Source organism: Streptopelia decaocto (assembly GCF_964273445.1).
Source record: "Streptopelia decaocto genome assembly, chromosome: 3".
Taxonomy (NCBI): domain Eukaryota; kingdom Metazoa; phylum Chordata; class Aves; order Columbiformes; family Columbidae; genus Streptopelia; species Streptopelia decaocto.
In genome coordinates this window covers 7,941,144-7,958,422 of record NC_138656.1, presented here as the reverse complement: position 1 = coordinate 7,958,422, position 17,279 = coordinate 7,941,144, and the positions used below count along the sequence as shown (strand labels likewise).

Below are 17,279 nucleotides of genomic sequence, written 5' to 3'. Positions count from 1 at the left end.
GTCAAGTTACGCAATATTTTTTCAGTAAGTCAGGAATGCACAACAACTGAGTGGGCTGAGTCAAGATAGTCCCATGATTGAATTAGTTCAGGCTATAGTTTAAATATATTAGTGAAATAATAAAATGCATATTCTGACCATTTATGTCAATTGCCTCCAAAAGGCGGAGTATAACACCTCACCCTGTAGTCTCTGCATCGTATTACCCTGTAATATATGCTTATTAGTGCTGAATAAAATAGACTGGTGAAATCTTTTCCATCTAGAAAAAAATCATAGAATAATTTTGGTTGGAAAAGACCTTTAAGAACGTTGAGTCCAGTTGTTAACCCAGCATTGCCAAGCCCACCTCTAGCCCATGTCCCTAAGAACCTCTTCTAAATGCCTTTTAAACACCTCCAGGGATGGTGACTCCACCACTTCCCTGGGCAGCCTGTTCCAGTGCCTCACAACCCTTTCCATGAAGAAACTTTTCCTATTATCCAATCTAAACCTCCCCTGGTGCAACTTGAGGCCCTTTCCTTTTGTCTTCTTCCTTGCTACTTGGGAGAAGAGACCAACCCCCTCCATGCTACAACCTCCTTTCAGGTAGTTGCAGACAGTGATAAGGTCTTCCCTCAGCCTCCTTTTCTCCAGGCTGAACAGCCCCAGGTCCCTCAGCCGCTCCGCATCACACTTGTGCTCCAGACCCCTCACCGGCCAGGTCTGGCCGTCGGGGCCGCGCAGGACTTGCCGTTCCTGCCCGTCCTGTCGGGCTTTGCCCGAGTCGGGCTCTCTCTCTCCCTCCCCTGTCCCCGCCCCTGTCCGGTTACCGCCGAGCGCTCCCGCCGCTGCTCCCGCCCCTCCCGCCAGCGGCGGCTGCACGCGCGGCTTCGGGCGGTAACTGCCGGCGCGAGGCGAGCGGGACGTTGGCACCAACGGTCGCAGCCGCGAGGCGCTGCCTGAGGAGCCGCCAGAGGCACGAGCGGCCATGAGGGGAAAGAGGAGGAGAAGGGCGTTTTCGGGATGGCGACCGCGGGAGCAGACACCTTGTTCCGAGGTACTGATGAGGGGAGAAAGCCGCTTTCCTCCGGAGCCTGTGCCCGGCCCTGCCCTGCGCTCCAGGGTGTGGAAATGGGCGTCACACCAGGGGTTTGAAGCGTGAGGTCTCAGCAGTTCAGAAGCTCAGGTGCTGCCGGTTTTCACAGTCAGAAGAGGTCATTACAACCCCCCCTTGGCATTTGGAAACCTTGGGATCTGGAATATTGTGTCCAGTTGTGGTCCCTCAGTTCCGGAAGGACAGGGAACTGCTGGAGAGAGTCCAGTGCAGGGCAGCAAAGATGATGAAGGGAGTGGAGCATCTCCCTTGTGAGGAAAGGCTGAGGGAGCTGGGGCTCTTTAGCTTGGAGAAGAGGAGACTGAGTGGTGACCTCATTAATGTTTATAAATATATAAAGGGTGAGTGTCATGAGGATGGAGCCAGGCTCTTCTTGGTGACAACCAATGATAAGACAAGGGGCAATGGGTACAAACTGGAACACAGGAGGTTCTATTTAAATTTGAGAAGAAACTTCTTCTCAGTGAGGGTGACAGACACTGGAACAGGCTGCCCAGGGGGGGTGTGGAGTCTCCTTCTCTGGAGATACTCAAAACCCACTTGGGCACCTTCCTGTGTAACCTCATCTGGGTGTTCCTGCTCCGGCAGGGGGATTGGACTGGATGAGCTTTCGAGGTCCCTTCCAATCCCTGACATTCTGTGATTCTGTTATTCTGTGAATGGGCACATAAGAAGGGTCATAAACATATTCAAAACCTGTTCTTCAGACAGAATTATTTGTGTGCAATAAATGAAGCCTGGCCTATGCGCTGAGCTACATCTGGTGGGAGTTGGGGCAGAAACCAGCCAAAGGCTTCGTGCTCATTAAGCTCTAATCTTCCTGTGCTGGACATGGGGAAAAGGGTATGTAAATCACCCCTAAGCCAGGCAGGAGCTACCTGAGCAGGCTTAGTTCTGGCATTGCCCGGCTTAGTGGTGCTTGACTGAAAAGTTAGCGTGGAGCCAGCTTTCCAGAGCAGTGTCACAAATGTGCCTTTGCTCATGCTGTGGGTGCCTGTTGCTCTTCCATCCCTGCTGCTTGCAGGGGGAGGAGAGGACTCACTTTCAGAGGGCCTTCCCTGCTCTTATATGTTTGAAGGTCTTGTAGGGTGTAGTCTAAAGTACATTGCCTTGCTCATTGCTTTAGCTCAAAGTACCCATTTGCAGAATTTGCTGTATTCTGGTGTTTGGCACCCCAGAAGGCCCTTCTTGGAGGCTTTCTCCATGCTGCATCACTCTTCTTTGAGTAATTTGTTGTGCCCTCCTGGAGGAGCACTCCGCTGCCGGGCTTTTTTGGAGTACTTCACTGTTTACCTCTTTTGGAGTGCTGTACGCTCATGTTTTATTGCTGTGCCTCAATGTGCTTCTTGTAATATGTACTTTCCCTGTGTTACCTGCCACATTTTTTTCTGCTGGAACCAGCAGATGAGCAGGTGGATGAGTTCACATGGAGTTTGGATGTTTCTCCGTGGCCTTCTGTGCTCAGGAATGTCTATTTCAGGGGAATGTTACCATCTTTGTGTCTTCTGTCAGTTTTACCCGGTCCCGGTTTTGAGGGAGGCGACTTTGTGCTTTCAGCAACTTTGTGCTCAATGTTGATTCTTAATATTCATGATTATTTTGGTGGTTTCATGTCAGGTTTTGTCACTCATTTTCTTGTTCTGGATGGCATTAGGAAGGTCACTTTGGAATCTACAGTGTTCCCTGTCCTGTCAGTGGTTTTGGGGCTTTTACTGGCAACATGTTTTAGGGTAGAGTCTGTAGAACAGGATCCTAACAGGGTGTAGAGAGAACAGGAGCTCTGTTGAGTTCAGTAGTGACTGACTTGTCTCAATTCTGCTTTATTCTGCTCAGTGGCATGTTTTGGTTTTGTTTGTGTTGTTGTTGTTGTTGTTGTTGTTTTCTTTCAGCACAGATGATATTGAGTGTTTGGAAGAGGGTGGGCCAAGCACCCAGTGAGGTGCACAGCCCTGCTGGCACAGGGATCGAGGGAGAATACAGACACCAGAAGTGTTGCATAAGTGCCCAGGTACCTGAGAGACAAGAGCTGAAGCATCTGTTGCTACTTGTTGGAAGCATGGGAATTATGGGAATATCTGCATGTCCCTGTCCCTAGGCTGGTGAAGTTGTCAGGACCATGCAATCAGTGTGTGATGCTGTGCTGCAGAAGCAGCAGCTGGAGGGTGCTGTTGCCACAGGAAAGGCTGCCAGGCTGAAAGAAGGAGTGCAGTTGAGTCTGGGCTCCTGAGTGAGTGACTCTGTCCTCAGGAAAGTTTCATGTCCTGGCTATTGTGACCCACTCTGGTCTGGGGTTGTGCAGGTCATTCTTCTTTGGTAGAGGGACAATAGTTGGAGTTTCTTTTCCTGCTATTGCTTTATTAAAATGCATACTTCATTTTCTCAGTGCCCATAGCTGAGAATAACTTCTTTTTCTTCTCTTTATTTTTTCTTAGCTGTTTGGGATCACCATATTAATTTCCAGTTACACGTGTTTTTCTGTTTTTCAGAGAGCCAATGTGAAGGAGCTGGGACTGGATTTTACCTTCAGTTATCCCTGGAGGAGCTGCTACAGAAGGAAGCAAGCCTGTGGTTTAGGGAGCTGTGCCACAGGAGGACAGCAGAGCAGGAATCCAGTGTGATAGCACCACATTTTTGCTTTTTGCAATAAAAGTTGGAGCAAGCCACAACTTAGGCCCAGTGGCATATGATTTTTTCACTGCATGGTTATCCAAACCCTACTAACAGCCCTAAGGAAGATGCCTCACTTCCACCCACTCCTCATCCTTGATGCATCCCCCAGCTCCAGCATGGCAAAATCCTCATTGCTGCTGTGCCTCTGGAACTAATAGTGGGCAGCTGGCAGCTGTGGAGGTCTCGCTGCAGTTTTTACTGTGGTCCAGTGGGTAAGAGCTTGTGCTGGAAGTGGGTGCTGGTCCACGACAGATGCTGCCTTCCTCCTCGCTTGCGCTTTTATTTCTCAATTTAAGCGTGACTCTTGCAAGCAGAGCTCCAGGTAGGTGCAGTTGGTGTTCAATTCCCTCACTAAATGTTGCCATTCAATGTAAGTGAGAAAGCTTCTGCAGGGAGGGTCTGGGCAGGAGGCAGCAGGGTAGTCCTCACCTGACAGGGAGCTGAGGGAGCACCCATCTCTGGAGCACCCACTGGCACCCACGCTCCCTAGCCCGAGTTGTGTGGGTACAAAAAAGCCTTTCTGTTCTTTTTTCCCTGCATAACTCACTTAAGTTACAGGGAGTGTGGGGTCTGGCCCCTTCCCTCGGCTGCTCTGGTTGGTCCATGGCCTACCTGCTCCCCCCATGCCTGAGGGAGCCACTCAGGTCAGGGCCTGTCTGTGCTGCACACTTCTACACTTGAGAGTTTTTAAGTGACTTTAAGAGTCTTTTAAATTCTTTGTTTAAGTGCAGTCATGGGTGGCAAGCAGGCCCTGGCCGATGGAAGGGGCCATACCCTGCCACTCTGTAGATGAAATGAGTTCTGTGGGGACACAAAAGCTCCATGGGGTTTCAGTCCCCATGCAAGGCCCTTGGCCTTGCTGTCCTGGGCCCCTGGTTGCTGGAGGTCAGCTTAGGAGCAGGCATTGGTCCCTGAAAGTGAAGCCTGTGACCAGTTTGGGGGTTGGTGCAGGTACAGGCTAGGGGTGATGTGATTACTTGGCTGCTCTGACCAGGAACAGGGGACCGCTGCCCTTCCTCAGTGGGATACTCTATTTTCTCAAGATGCTGCTCACAAGAAATGCAGTTGAGGGCAAAGCACAATTTTTCCTGCTGCTCTATATGGTGGTTCAGGCTGAAACACTGCTTTGCTGCTGGGAAAACCTCAATGTGTCAAAATAACTGCAATGTTGTGGATCTCAAAAGCTAAATCTGCAATAGGACTTGTTGCAGCTACTGCTTTACCTTCACAGGGACGGGTGTGTAGTGATGGCTGAGAACACTAGGCAGGCTGGATCAGAAGAGTTGTCTTGGAGCTCTCAAAGTGATATCCAGAATTTTAAGGCATTTTTTTCCCCAATTTTTGCTTGGTACTATATTGCTTGGTGGGTTTGTTGTTGTTGTTGTTGTTTATTTTTTGTTTGTTTGTGTTTTTTTGTTTGTTTGTGTTTTTTTGGTAATAAGTCGGCCTGGGGTGGATTTCCAGGTGTGGAAAGTTGTCAGTTGTTTTGCCTTATTGCACAAAGAAAACTAATAGATAGAAGGAGTATCAGGACACTCTAATAACAGGTAGTATTGCTAGCTAATCCCCAGTAACTAGTACAGGTTTCAGGAGATAAATATGGGTGCATAGTTTTAGAAGAAACCATGAGATATCAGGAGAAAATACAAGATAAAGCCTCTTGATGATGAAGTACTGCAACTCCCAGATCTTTAAATTTCATTGCCAAGCTGGGAAACAAATGGATTTAGTTCTTATCCATATTGAAAGATGTCGTTTTGAATAATTATTTCAGTAATTGTTTTGCTTAACAGAGCAAATTATGAGATCCTCTGCCATGTGTATTTTTAAGAGCAGCTAATGGCGAGAGGACTTGAGCACTTTAATGGCTTTGAATATCCTTTTGCCATTAAATTTAATTGGTCAGCCTGGTAGTTTTTCTTTGCAGAAATGGGATAATTCACATTAGTCACTTGGGTAGGAAAATTATCGCTAGGATAAAAATACAAAAAAATAATTCACAATGCTGGTATTGATTCCATGTTTATTGTTTTATTAGCAGGATTTGCTCTTCACTTTAAATTCACAAATAGACAAATTATTTACAAAAGCCATTTACTCCAAAAGTAGCTGATACCACATACTTTAAAACAGGAAGCATTTGTCATCACGATAGAAAATACTTGATTTCAATCAATATATTAGAGTCTGTGATATCTTCTGTGTAGTTTAAATGAATAGGTATGACTGCAACTGTTACCTGCTTTAGCACATTTATCACTTAAGAAACACCAGTCCTGGAGTTGCACAAAATCAGAATAGTAAAAACAGCACTGGGGGAGGCAAGGCAGAATTCATCTTGAGTTGTTCCTTCACCTTTGACCAGACAATGAGCTACTCACCTCAACCAGTGACTGGCTTGCCAAAGCCTAGAGTCTGTCTCCATTGCTTGCAGAAGGGCAGATCGTCTCAAGATCTCTGTGCTTTTTTGGCCCTACTTGTACTTTATTTTGAAGGTGTACACAGACTTGATAAGATGTCTAGACCTGGTTCAGCAGGGTGAGTCCTACTGAAAAACAAGCTGAAACACACAAAATTCCATCTGAACAGAAAGAAAACACTTTTTTTCTGGGAGGGCTGTTGAACACTGGCACAGGTGGTCCAGGGAGGCTGTGGAGTCTCTGTCCATTGAGTCAGTCAAAACCCAACTGGATGCAATGCTGGGGAACCTGTTCTAGCTGACACTCTTTGAGCAGAAGGGTGGACTGGGCAACCTGGAGATATTGTTCCACACCTCTACAATTCTGGGATTGATTCTGTGAAGAGCTGAGTGACTCAAGGCAGCAAAGCTGGCCATATAGTGCCTGGAGATGAGAGAAGGGAACAGGTCACTTCAATATGCAGCTGTGCCACTTCCAAATACATAATAAACACAGTAACACTCTACAAAAATTACAGAGTGGAATGCTGATAAAATATTTTTAAACAAGGTGTCACAGGAAGAGACTTGAGGTTTTCACTAGACTGTGAAGCAGTACTTAGCTTTGTAGAGAATGTGTCTTTCATAAGAGCATGCTGCATGTTGGACAGTATAAAGCTGGTGGTCTGTAGACTTCAAGGAGCTTCATCATGAGGAGTATACTGAGAGGACAAAGTGACATGAAGCAACGTGGGCTTCTTTGCCATCGTTCCTCTTGTGAGCAGAAGGAAAAGGACACCAAATAGCTTAAAGGTACAAATAATAAGCTCAAAGGGGTTAAAAGTTTTCTTCTAAGAAGAAACAAAGAGGCATCATTGCTTGGATCAGCAGTCAACTCCTCCATCATTGTAATATGCTTTAATGCATTAATAGGCTTTTTTGTTCACCTTAAACAACTCTAAAATGAGTGTCTACATCCCAAATTTACAGATGGGTGAACTGAAGCACAGCATCAGTCTGGGTTACGGGATTATAGAGCAGTCCAGTGAAAAGAGTTCTGGTGGAAATGCATAGTAGGCTGCTTTTCAAGGGCTCTCACCAATGGTGGGTATTCCCACAGACAAGGGAGAAGCTTCTGAGGAGGCGTTATGACCTCTTTACCTCCTCTCCAAAAAATGTGAGATTAAAACTGCAGAAAATTTATTTCAGTTTTATGCAGTCTACTTCCTCTGTGACAGGCATTGCACTTGTTCTCAAGTCTAAATCTGTGCTAGATTTGCTTCCTTTATATGTTGATCTCCATCTGAGCAACATGATCTTCTTGAAATACTTTATGGTGTTATTTTTTACAGTTACAAAACACAGGGTGTTTATCATGCTGTTACTCATAGCAATGCATTCAACTATGTAAAAAGCAGTAAGATAATGCTTCTCTTTCACGAAGATCGTGGGGAAAAAGTCACGGACAATTATTAAGCCATAGAAGGGTGCCCAGCAGAGAACATAGGCAATCAGGATGCACATCAGCACCATAACGGTTTTTCTTCTACATCGAAGCCTCTTCCTGATCTGTTCCGTCTGAAATCCTGGTACGGTTTTAAACCAAAGCTCCCGAGAGATCCTGGCATAACACAAAGTCATCGTAATCACAGGTGCAACAAATTCAATGCCAACGATGAAGAGGAAGTATGATTTATAGTACATCTGCTGGTCAACTGGCCAAATTTGACCACAAAAAATCTTCTCCTGGTTCTTCACTATAAATAACACTGTTTCGGTAGCAAAGTATGCAGATGGGATAGCTACAAGTATGGAGACGATCCAGACCAAAGCGATTAGGAAGGTTGCTGTTTGATAATTCATACGCGGTTTCAGTGGGTGAACAATGGCCAGATACCTAGAACAGACAGAAACATTCAAAATGAAGTCTGAAAACACTGTTAGTCAGAGCACACTTCAAAATACAAGTGGAGAGAATGGGGCAGAAGGAAATAGCTGTCATTCTTAAAGAGAGCATGACAAATTTGTCTATGAGGAGAGTTAAGAAAATTTTGTGAAGTATCAACCTTGAGCCAAGTCCCTAAATCTAGTCAGAAACTCTGGGGTGAGCCGAAGGGTTTAGTAGGACAGTGGTTACTTGGCAGTCTGAAAATCTGAGTGTATGGTAGGATGACTGAAGATGGTTTTAAGATTTCAGTCTTACACCTGTTAACAAGATCAGGCTGAAAAAGTTGTAACTTTGTATCACAAGCTTCTTAACACAGAACCAGGTCTGGGAGTTACGGAAATACTGGAAGAGGAGGAAGAGAGGGAATGTTCCTATTACTGACAAATATGTTTGCAGGACCTAGCACAATATGCGGGTGAAGTCGTATCCAGGATGTACCATGGTATAGCATCTGGAAATTCTTTGATATTTGTACTGTTTCCTTGATTCTTTCATGGGGTGAAAAGAGCTGAAAGTGGTGCTAATGAATAGTTACAGCCAGCAAAGGACTCTGTATCCATTTTCTGCCCATGCAAATTTTGGTTTCATCTGCAGGAGGTGTCTGTTGCTAATTAATCTTAAATATGCTGCCTTAAGTAATGTGCCAAAACGTAAAACTTGAGTTAGGTAGTTGCACTCCTTATGGCTGTAAAGCTGCAAGGTGAATTGCAGTGTTTCACAAAGAAGTGTGGAGAAAGGGAAGTATATTACTTGCAAGATCCATCAATTGCCCTTGATTCAGTCAAAAAGGTGCCAGGGCCAATTTATTCTCTAACTGAGGAGAAACAGTGAATGGGGAACGGAGAACCAGCAAACAAAAAATGATTTGTAAATAGAATCCAAACAGGCATGACATAACAAAAATCAAAGCTGAGATTTCTGGGGAAATATCAAGAAAATATGAAAATATTGAAAATATCAAGATCATGCCTGCTGGAAAGAAGTACGTTTAAGGATCGAATTATGTCACAGTATAGTAGTACTCGTATTAACAAGATGAGAGTAAAGGTATACTTGTATCTCAGCTCAAGCTATTTCGTGGTCATTATGTTTGTTTGTTTGAAAAACATCCTCGGTGTCTAAATACAAAAGCCTGCATGGGATGTAGTCCCTTTGCCTTCATGCTAAACAGGCACCTACCAGATATTAAGGTGACTTATTTTAGACATCTGATTGTGGTTAGGATGAATGGAGCTTTCAAAGTACTTTCTTTTCTTCATTATACAGTGAATTGTGGCATTCACTCTGGTTTTTGTTTGTTTGTTTGTTTGGAGTTTGGGGGGCTTGTTTTTCTAAGAAGCTATAGATGTAAGAAGAGCTTTCGTTAGCATACACTGTCCCAGAAAGATTAGGATATTTCTGCTAAAAAGGGATTTCTATCAGAGACAATCTCGAGCTCCCAGTGCAATTGTATTTAACACAAAAGATTATTTTAAAAAGTGGAATTTCTCATTCATTCAGAGGCTTTTCTATGTGTTTATATTCTATACATAAATAGCATGCACAGGGTATATTAATTTGAAAATAAAATGGAAAGTCAGCAGCACTTTTCATCAGCCAGATCTTGGAAGCAGATGAATTGTTCATTGCTCTTAATAGTGCAGGCTAGATGTCAAGGGACAGCAGAATTACTCTGCCTCATTGTGGAGCTGATAAATGAATATTTTTAGATTGTGGCCTGTGGAAACAATGTTGTGGGATAATGTATGTGTATGCATTCATAACTATGCATATGTGCTCAGCAGAACATTTGGCTGGATAGGGTAAATCTCTACAAGAGAGTCAGAAGGAAGCTTTTGTGGTAGATTTCCTGATTGTCATTGCTTATCACACTGGGGTTGTTACTATGGAGTGGTCCTGGAGCACATGAACTGGGTTCAGATGAAACGGCCCTGGAAGGTGTTCTCTAAAAATGTACATAGAACACACCAGGCACCCATGGGTGTCGATCCAGGGGACCCAGCCAAAGCTAACCCCCCCAAATATTTACAGCATGGACACTGAGCCCTTAGCATGTACTCTTGCTCTTCATATCCTCTCCTTTCACATTGCATTGTTTTCTGGTGCAGATGTGGCCTTAAATATGTGAGATTCTTATGTTTCATGCGAACAGACATGCAGCAAGATGAAAGAGGGCCACACCTGCAGGAAATTCTGTGGGACAGGCTCACCTTCTGTACACAAGTGAGCCCTTTTAAATGATCTAGACTTTGTTAGGAGCCCATTCTTTTTTAGAAACTGAAGTCAATGATCCACATGACATAACCAACATGGAATGGTTGATAGTTAAATTAATGAGGTTTCTCTTTGTTGACCAAGTCAAAAGCTCACAAAAAAAAGGCAGTATAACCAAAACAGTGTGTTCTTACAACAAACTTCAGTGATTAATCATTTCCAGGATTGTTTTTAAAGATGGGTGGGGAGATAGGCTAGAAATCTTCTGATTTCTTAGCAGGCATAAGGGCTCAGTGACCCATGTTACTTCATCAACTTGGGATGCACTAGCAGAGCTTTCCAATAAATTTTTTTAGAAGTGAAAAAATATAAACAGTAGAAAATGGTAATGCATACATGATGGTGTTTAGAAGCTTAACCCCAAGTCCTCAGCTGCTGTTCAAAGGTTATTTTGTTAGACACTTGTTAAAATTTGTTTCATAGGAGCTGATTTTCCTTTCCCACACAACAGGCAAACATCTCTGAACTTCCCCAGTGTCATTTCACAGACTTCTGTTGACGTCAGTGACAGCTGAATCAGCCGCAAACAAGCTGTATCTATACAACTATCAGCAGGGTTAACTGCTCCTGAGCTGTCTTTTGGAACAGGTACTGAAAACTATGCAACATTAGACTAGAGCATAAAATGGCACATGAGAGAAATTGGGGGAAAAAAGGGAAGAGGGGGGTGGGAATCATACAGTGTGTATATGCAGAGGGTATACAGAGATGTATATTGTGTTTGTACACAAAAGATGACTTGTTGTGATGGCCTTTCTGTAAAGAGTTTACTCTGTGGGCTTTCTGTGAGTCAGTCACATCAGACTTATGTCAGCATGAAGCTGATGCTCAGTGCCTGGGTCTGTCAGAGTCTGCAGTGCATGAGGCTAAGAGAATAGGAGTCAGAAGAAAGAATACAATTAAATTAGATTGTTAAAATTCCTGGAGTGAGAGGCAGGCGTAGAAATATCTCAGGACTGCAGCATAAAGCAGGTAGTGTAGCAGGTGGATATTATTATGCTCTGCTTACCCCATTATGAAGGCTGTAGGAGAATCACTGCTAAACTGGGTTGGTGTAGCATTTTATAATTTTCTGGACAATGCCATAAATATGGGTGCCATAAATGATGACCTGGCTTGCCACTGTGCCATCCTCAGAGGCATGTAAAGAGAGGAGAGTGTGAGAGAAGAGTATTAATAGAGCAGAGAGTGCTGGCCACAGTCACTGAGCATCCAGCTAAGACCTCAGTACTATTGAGTGGTTAGTGTAATGATTGTTGGGTTTTCTCAGTGTGGCATGACAGAAAATAAGAACTCTGTTTTGCAGGTGAGACAGAAGTCTTGTCTTTTACTCACTTTCTCAGCAAAAGAAAAGGTGGGAAAAATACTCGAGGGAGAAAGAAATATCCTGTAAGGCAACAACCCTGTTGGAAACTCACCTGTTAAATTCTGTATCACCAGTCAATTATTTCTCTCGCTGAAGAGTATTTACGTCACTGTTTATAGAAAAGGTTAGACTCAGAAAAGCTGTGTAGGTGTTGCAGTTTAACCCCAGCTAGTAACTGAAACTGCAATAGCCACTTGCTCACTGCCATGCCACTCCCCAAAACTGGAGAGAATCAAAAGACAAGGAAGAAACTCATGGACTGAGATGAACACAGTTTAATAAAATAAAAAAATTATGCTATTATAACACCACTACTACTACTATGTATAAAATGGAAAATAGAATATAAGGTAAAAGACACCCAATGCAATTCCTCATGAACTCTGTCCACACTGAGCAAGCAGCCCCAGGAAGCAGCACCCTGGTCACGAACAGCCAATTCCAGGGGAAGAGGGAAAAAGGCAGAAAGGCCCAGAGGCCTCTGCAGAATGACAGGATGGCAAAAGGCTGAACTAAAAGAAAACTCCCAAACAGAACTGCATTGAAATGGAGCAGAACTGGAATGGGTTTCCCTAGCCGGAAAAACCTGACTTTCCTTAAACATGAAGCATGACACTACAGACATGGAATATTGTTACTGATCAGTCTGGATGTCAGTCAAGATTCTGCCCCATCCATGCTCCCCTTCCTCTGCCCGCACCTGTGGGCAGAGAGCTCAGAAAAACCTTGGCTCCCAGACAACAACTAAGATAACAGTAAGCTCTTATGTTCTCTTTGTTCCAACTCAAAGACACTGTAAATTTGTTTGAAGAAAAACATTATTTCTGTCCTGGGGTGTTACCATCTTATTCTTAAACTAAATCCAAGCAATGACTGTGCTAGATATGAAAAACAAAAGTTTCTAACTGCATGAAGAACATTAACTTTCTTTCAGTCAAACCAGCACAGTAGGTCAGTAGTGAAGCTTCCTTAGAGACATATGGTTTGGATCAGAATTATATAGTGTTGTTAAACACCCTCATCTCTGGGTGTTTCTGATTTGTTTCCCCTCTTTCCCTTATTCCATAAATCCTCTCCTACACTTGAATCAAGCATATCTTTATGAGGTTGTTGTTTTGTTTTGTTTTTCTTTTTTTAAATAAATCAGCATTCTTTTCATGGGAAAAGCTCAATCAAGAAATTTCCACAGAGTTTTCTCTGGGGTGATGTCATGACCTCATGTAATTAAATTTTTATGAAACAAGATACCCGGTACCTACCTGGATATCAGCAAATCCTGCAGAACAGCTGAGCATGTTAAAAACCTAGAAATCTGGACAGCCAACCTCAGGAGCTCTGGCAATGCCCTCGTGCATTCATACCACCCCACTTACCTGTCAACGGCTATAGCCAGGAGGGCATTGGTAGAAACATAGAGGGAGACAGTCCGTAGGTAGTTGACTGAGGCACAGAGGACGTGGCCATGCTCCCAGGACAGCTGCCGTACCACGTAGTAGTCCATCTCGAAGGGGCAGCACACGATGGCCACAATGAAGTCTGAGATGGCTAGGTTGGCAATCAGCAGGTTGGTGAGGTTTCGCAGCTTCTTGTAGCGGGCAAGAGCAGCGATGAAGATGAAGTTGCCGATGCCACAGACCAGCATGATGCCAACCAGAGCCACCCCGATCACAATCTTGGCTGCAAAGAAAGTGCGGGTTTTGGTCACATCATCTTCACTGTCCAGTGGCAGGTCGTAATCGCTGTAACTGAAATTGAAAGGGAAGGAGAAGTTTCGCAAGGAGGTTAAATCCCCATCATTGAGATTGTAGATTGGAGCAAAGTTGAGGTTGATGGTAGCATTCGGGTTATGTTCAGCTTTCTCCATGGCCATGTGTGTCTTCTTTTGACATGGGTCTTGGCTGGCCCTTGATTTCGTGTTAGAATTACCCAGGGTGGCAGGGCACAATTGTGGCAAGCGAGAGACCTCATCCAAAGTTTCCTTCTGAGCAGTGAGTCACCTTGTCTGTGTCCCCATGAGATTATAGAGCAACAGCCTCATTTACCTCCTTCTGTGGGAACAAAAAAGAGGCAAACATTTCCTGAGAGGAAATTACAGCAGAAATACTGTGCTTGAGGGAAAGCAAGACCCACCTTATTGCTTCACAGCAATATTGCTGGTTGTGCACAGTGGGAAGAAATACCCTGTGAAACGATGCTTCTGTTATCATAAAGTCCCCTGAGTTGCATAATAGACTGGTTGTTACACCCAGCAGTTTTGTTTACCAGTGATGAAATTTTATTTTCAGCACACAGTGAAATGAAGTTATAGGAGTGTAAAATCCACTTTGAACCCTGCCAGCCTTCAAGCCCATGGTGCTGTCAGTTCTGTGCAAGGTAAAGAAACTAAAATGAGATGACACCTCAATTTGCTGGAAAGTGTCTGATATGCCATTTGGACAAAGTTTTTGCTTTATGCTAGATGTTTCAGAGCTATGTGGTAGGTGAGAACAAAAAGAGAGCTGATGTTCTGGCTTCTGAATACATATCTTAATTAAGTAAGAGTTGCCAAGACCCAAGAAAATAGCAAAGCCAGCACTTTCCCTTTTGGCAGCTATTAATTGAGTAGGGGGACCAAATTTTCTGCCAGCATTATCCATTATTGCTTCTCTCAAATCAGTGGAGCTCTGCCAGTTTGTACAGACAAGATTTTGAGCCATGAACCAGCTTGTAGGGCTTTGCTGTGATGGCAAAACTGCCATTCTCAGGGAGAGTGCTTCCACAAAGAGACTCTTGAAGTGAAAGGGAACATCTTCGTTAAGCAGGATGAAGTGCCTTGAATTTTTGAAGGAGGAGCAGGCTCCATTTTTTTTTACTAGTGGTTATACCAAATGTTAAAAATTGATTTATTTTGCACACTGAAGGGAAAAAAGAAAAATCTAATCTGCTTCCCAATTTTGCCTCTATTCTGTATCAAAATGCTGAGAGGGCTGTCTTCTTGCATCTTCCTGTGCCACATCTGGGAATCTTCACACCAGACTCTCAGCTGTCAGGACAGTCCCACCCCATCCCAGAAGAGAATTAGGGGCATTACCACTTATTCTGTATTGAGGCAGTAGGTCTTGAGGGTGTGAAATGCTATTGAACAATGTCCATCATGGCTACAAAGGACAATCTGCAGAGTGAAGCTGTTGCCTCCCTTCCTTCTCTGGAACCACCCTCAGCTTCTGATGTACCAACATCTAATGAATTTCTGAGAGAAACTCTCTTGTACAACTTCTGTCTTCAGAAGTTGCTTTTCAAACTGAGAGCTGCAGAACAACAGAATAACAGAAAGCCAAAGCCTGAAAATAAATAACAGTTCAAACAATTGACTGCTTTACAAGACATGCCCACAGCTGCCTGGAAATGTGAACATTCCTTTGAGAGAAGTATTAAATACTTGGATGCAAAATCTGTATGTTGGTCAAAGCAAGATGCAGTACCTGTTTCATACAGGTTTCCCTGCGAAATACCGAGAGTGGGCTTTAAAATAAAGAAATACAACCCAACCATCCACAAACTGACATAACACTATCAGCTAACTGTACCTGCAGTTGCTCTCATCTTCTTGGAGGTCTCAGGCACCCTGGGGATACCCTCCACGTTTCTCCCCTGCAAACGTGTCACTGGAGCAGAGAAAGGATCACTGAAAGCAGCCAGAGGACTTCGCTGAATGATCATTTCTCTCCCAAGCAGGTTTGCCCTGCAGCTCAGGGGAGGATGGCTCGCTGTCTCTGTGCATGCATCTAAAGCCTTTTCTCAGTGGGAGGCACCTTGAAGCTGTCCATGCATTTCTGATTTTAAAGAGGCAGTGCAATACGGAGACAATAGAGCACAGCCTTTTTTTTTTTTTTCCCCCACTGAAGGCATTGAATCAGCAGAGCAGCTTTGTTACTAGGTCTGAGCATGAAAGGTGTAAAACCCCAGTCTTCACTTGCTCTTTGAGTTTTGTCTGTGCTAGGCAGCAGCTACCTACACCTGATGTGCTACAGAGGCAAAATAAAAACCTCCCAGTGGAGAGGAGGGGGAAGAAGGAGGGGGAGCTGCTTTCCCAGGGACCTTTCTCCGTGGATCTCTCCCAGGCTATTGTCTATAGATCTGCTGCTGTGGCAGCTCCAGCAGGAGGAGGGTCAAACATTGAATAGCCATAAATCAGCTTTTCTTGCCCTCTCAGGGAATTACTGAGAGCAGAAAAGTGGCAGTGAATCCTTAAGGACTTGGTGTCCTTTGCTAATGCTGCCTCCTTGTTGCTCTGAAGCACTCGATCCCCAGGGAGCAGTTCTCTTGCTTCTGAATCTCCAGAAGGAAAGGAAATGCACAGCAGATCCCTTGTCCTCTTCTGCACCTCCGGTTTTATTTACATTAGCGGACATATTCCAAGATGTGTAGTTGGGACCGTAGGAGGCTGTAGAGGTAATTAAGAGTGTAGAAGGTCTGCGGAAAACTTAAAATATGTGGCCTAAAATGCACACTCACAAGACTCTACTTTCATAAGCTAGTGGGCACTTACCTCTAGAAGAAGGAGATAGATAAGGAAAATAATGTGCAATATGTCTGCAGTAAAAGGGCCACCAATGGGACATTTCTTCCAGAAAACTTGTGGAAGGCCAGAGAGTCTCCACTGTCTGTAGCCAGCAGACAGCATTAAGAATTTCACAGCAAATAGTTTGCTTGGCTTTACTTTTAACAGCCAGTGTAATAGGTGGAAAGCCATTAAGGGATTTTTAATATCATGAAAAGGTGCAACCAAATGAAAAATGAGGAAATCAGATACAATCCACTGGTTGAATTCTGTCACAAAAAAACATAAATATAGTACGTATAAGGAGAGGCAAAGTGAACTTACAGTGTACAACAGAACCACATCTAAAAGATCCCTAAAATGAGCCACATAAACCTTAGATATCCCTCAAAGAGAGCAAGTACAATAACAAGAGCTCTTGCAAGCTTTACATTAGGAATGTGCATGATCTCTTTAAGACTTTGTTCAGCTGTCTCACATTAAGTTATCTAGTGAGTTAAGTAATACGATATCCAAATATTTATGTTCCTTTAGGCCAAAAACCTCAGCTGCTGCAGAACAGTCTATCCCCATTGACTTAAAGCAAGTTGGCATTGGAGCCCTGATAACTACAGCCCCTCCAGACCTGCAGTTCATGCTCAGTATGTAGCTTCTGCATAGCACTTGTTCATCCATCATGTTCCAAGTAATTGTACTATATGTGCTAAGCTGTTTCTCAGGAAGCGCCAGTAATATTGTGAAATGATGTGATTTGCATGTGCTGTGCAAGGCAGTGCTTTGGAGCAGTTGAACAGTTGTTGAATAAACAGTGAAACCACTGGTCTGATAGCTGCCCTTACAGCCACATGAGCGGAGTGAAAGCTAAAAGCTGGGTTTAGAGCCTCAAGAACTGTCCTGATAACCTGCTCCACTATAACAAGGGCTGCGTCAGTAGTGAAAGGACTCTAAAGTTATGGGGTATGTGCAGGAGGAACTCCCAGCTGCAGA

At 44.0% G+C, this 17,279-nt stretch overlaps 1 protein-coding gene across 2 annotated transcripts; it reads right to left on the bottom strand.

Moving 5' to 3' along the window:
• Positions 1–5,788: 5,788 nt before the first annotated feature.
• Positions 5,789–13,724, bottom strand: PROKR1 (prokineticin receptor 1). Of its 2 annotated transcripts, XM_082048655.1 has the most exons (3): positions 13,126–13,724; positions 7,632–8,061; positions 5,789–6,609 (listed from the first exon to the last, which is right to left on the bottom strand). In XM_082048655.1, the coding sequence occupies exons 1-3, from the start codon at positions 13,620–13,622 to the stop codon at positions 6,439–6,441; spliced, it is 1,098 nt and encodes a 365-aa protein (XP_081904781.1). In that variant the 5' UTR covers positions 13,623–13,724; the 3' UTR covers positions 5,789–6,438. The 2 variants fall into 2 exon arrangements, with proteins under 2 accessions (XP_081904781.1, XP_081904780.1); XM_082048654.1 differs by having other exon boundaries at positions 5,789–8,061.
• Positions 13,725–17,279: the final 3,555 nt, after the last annotated feature.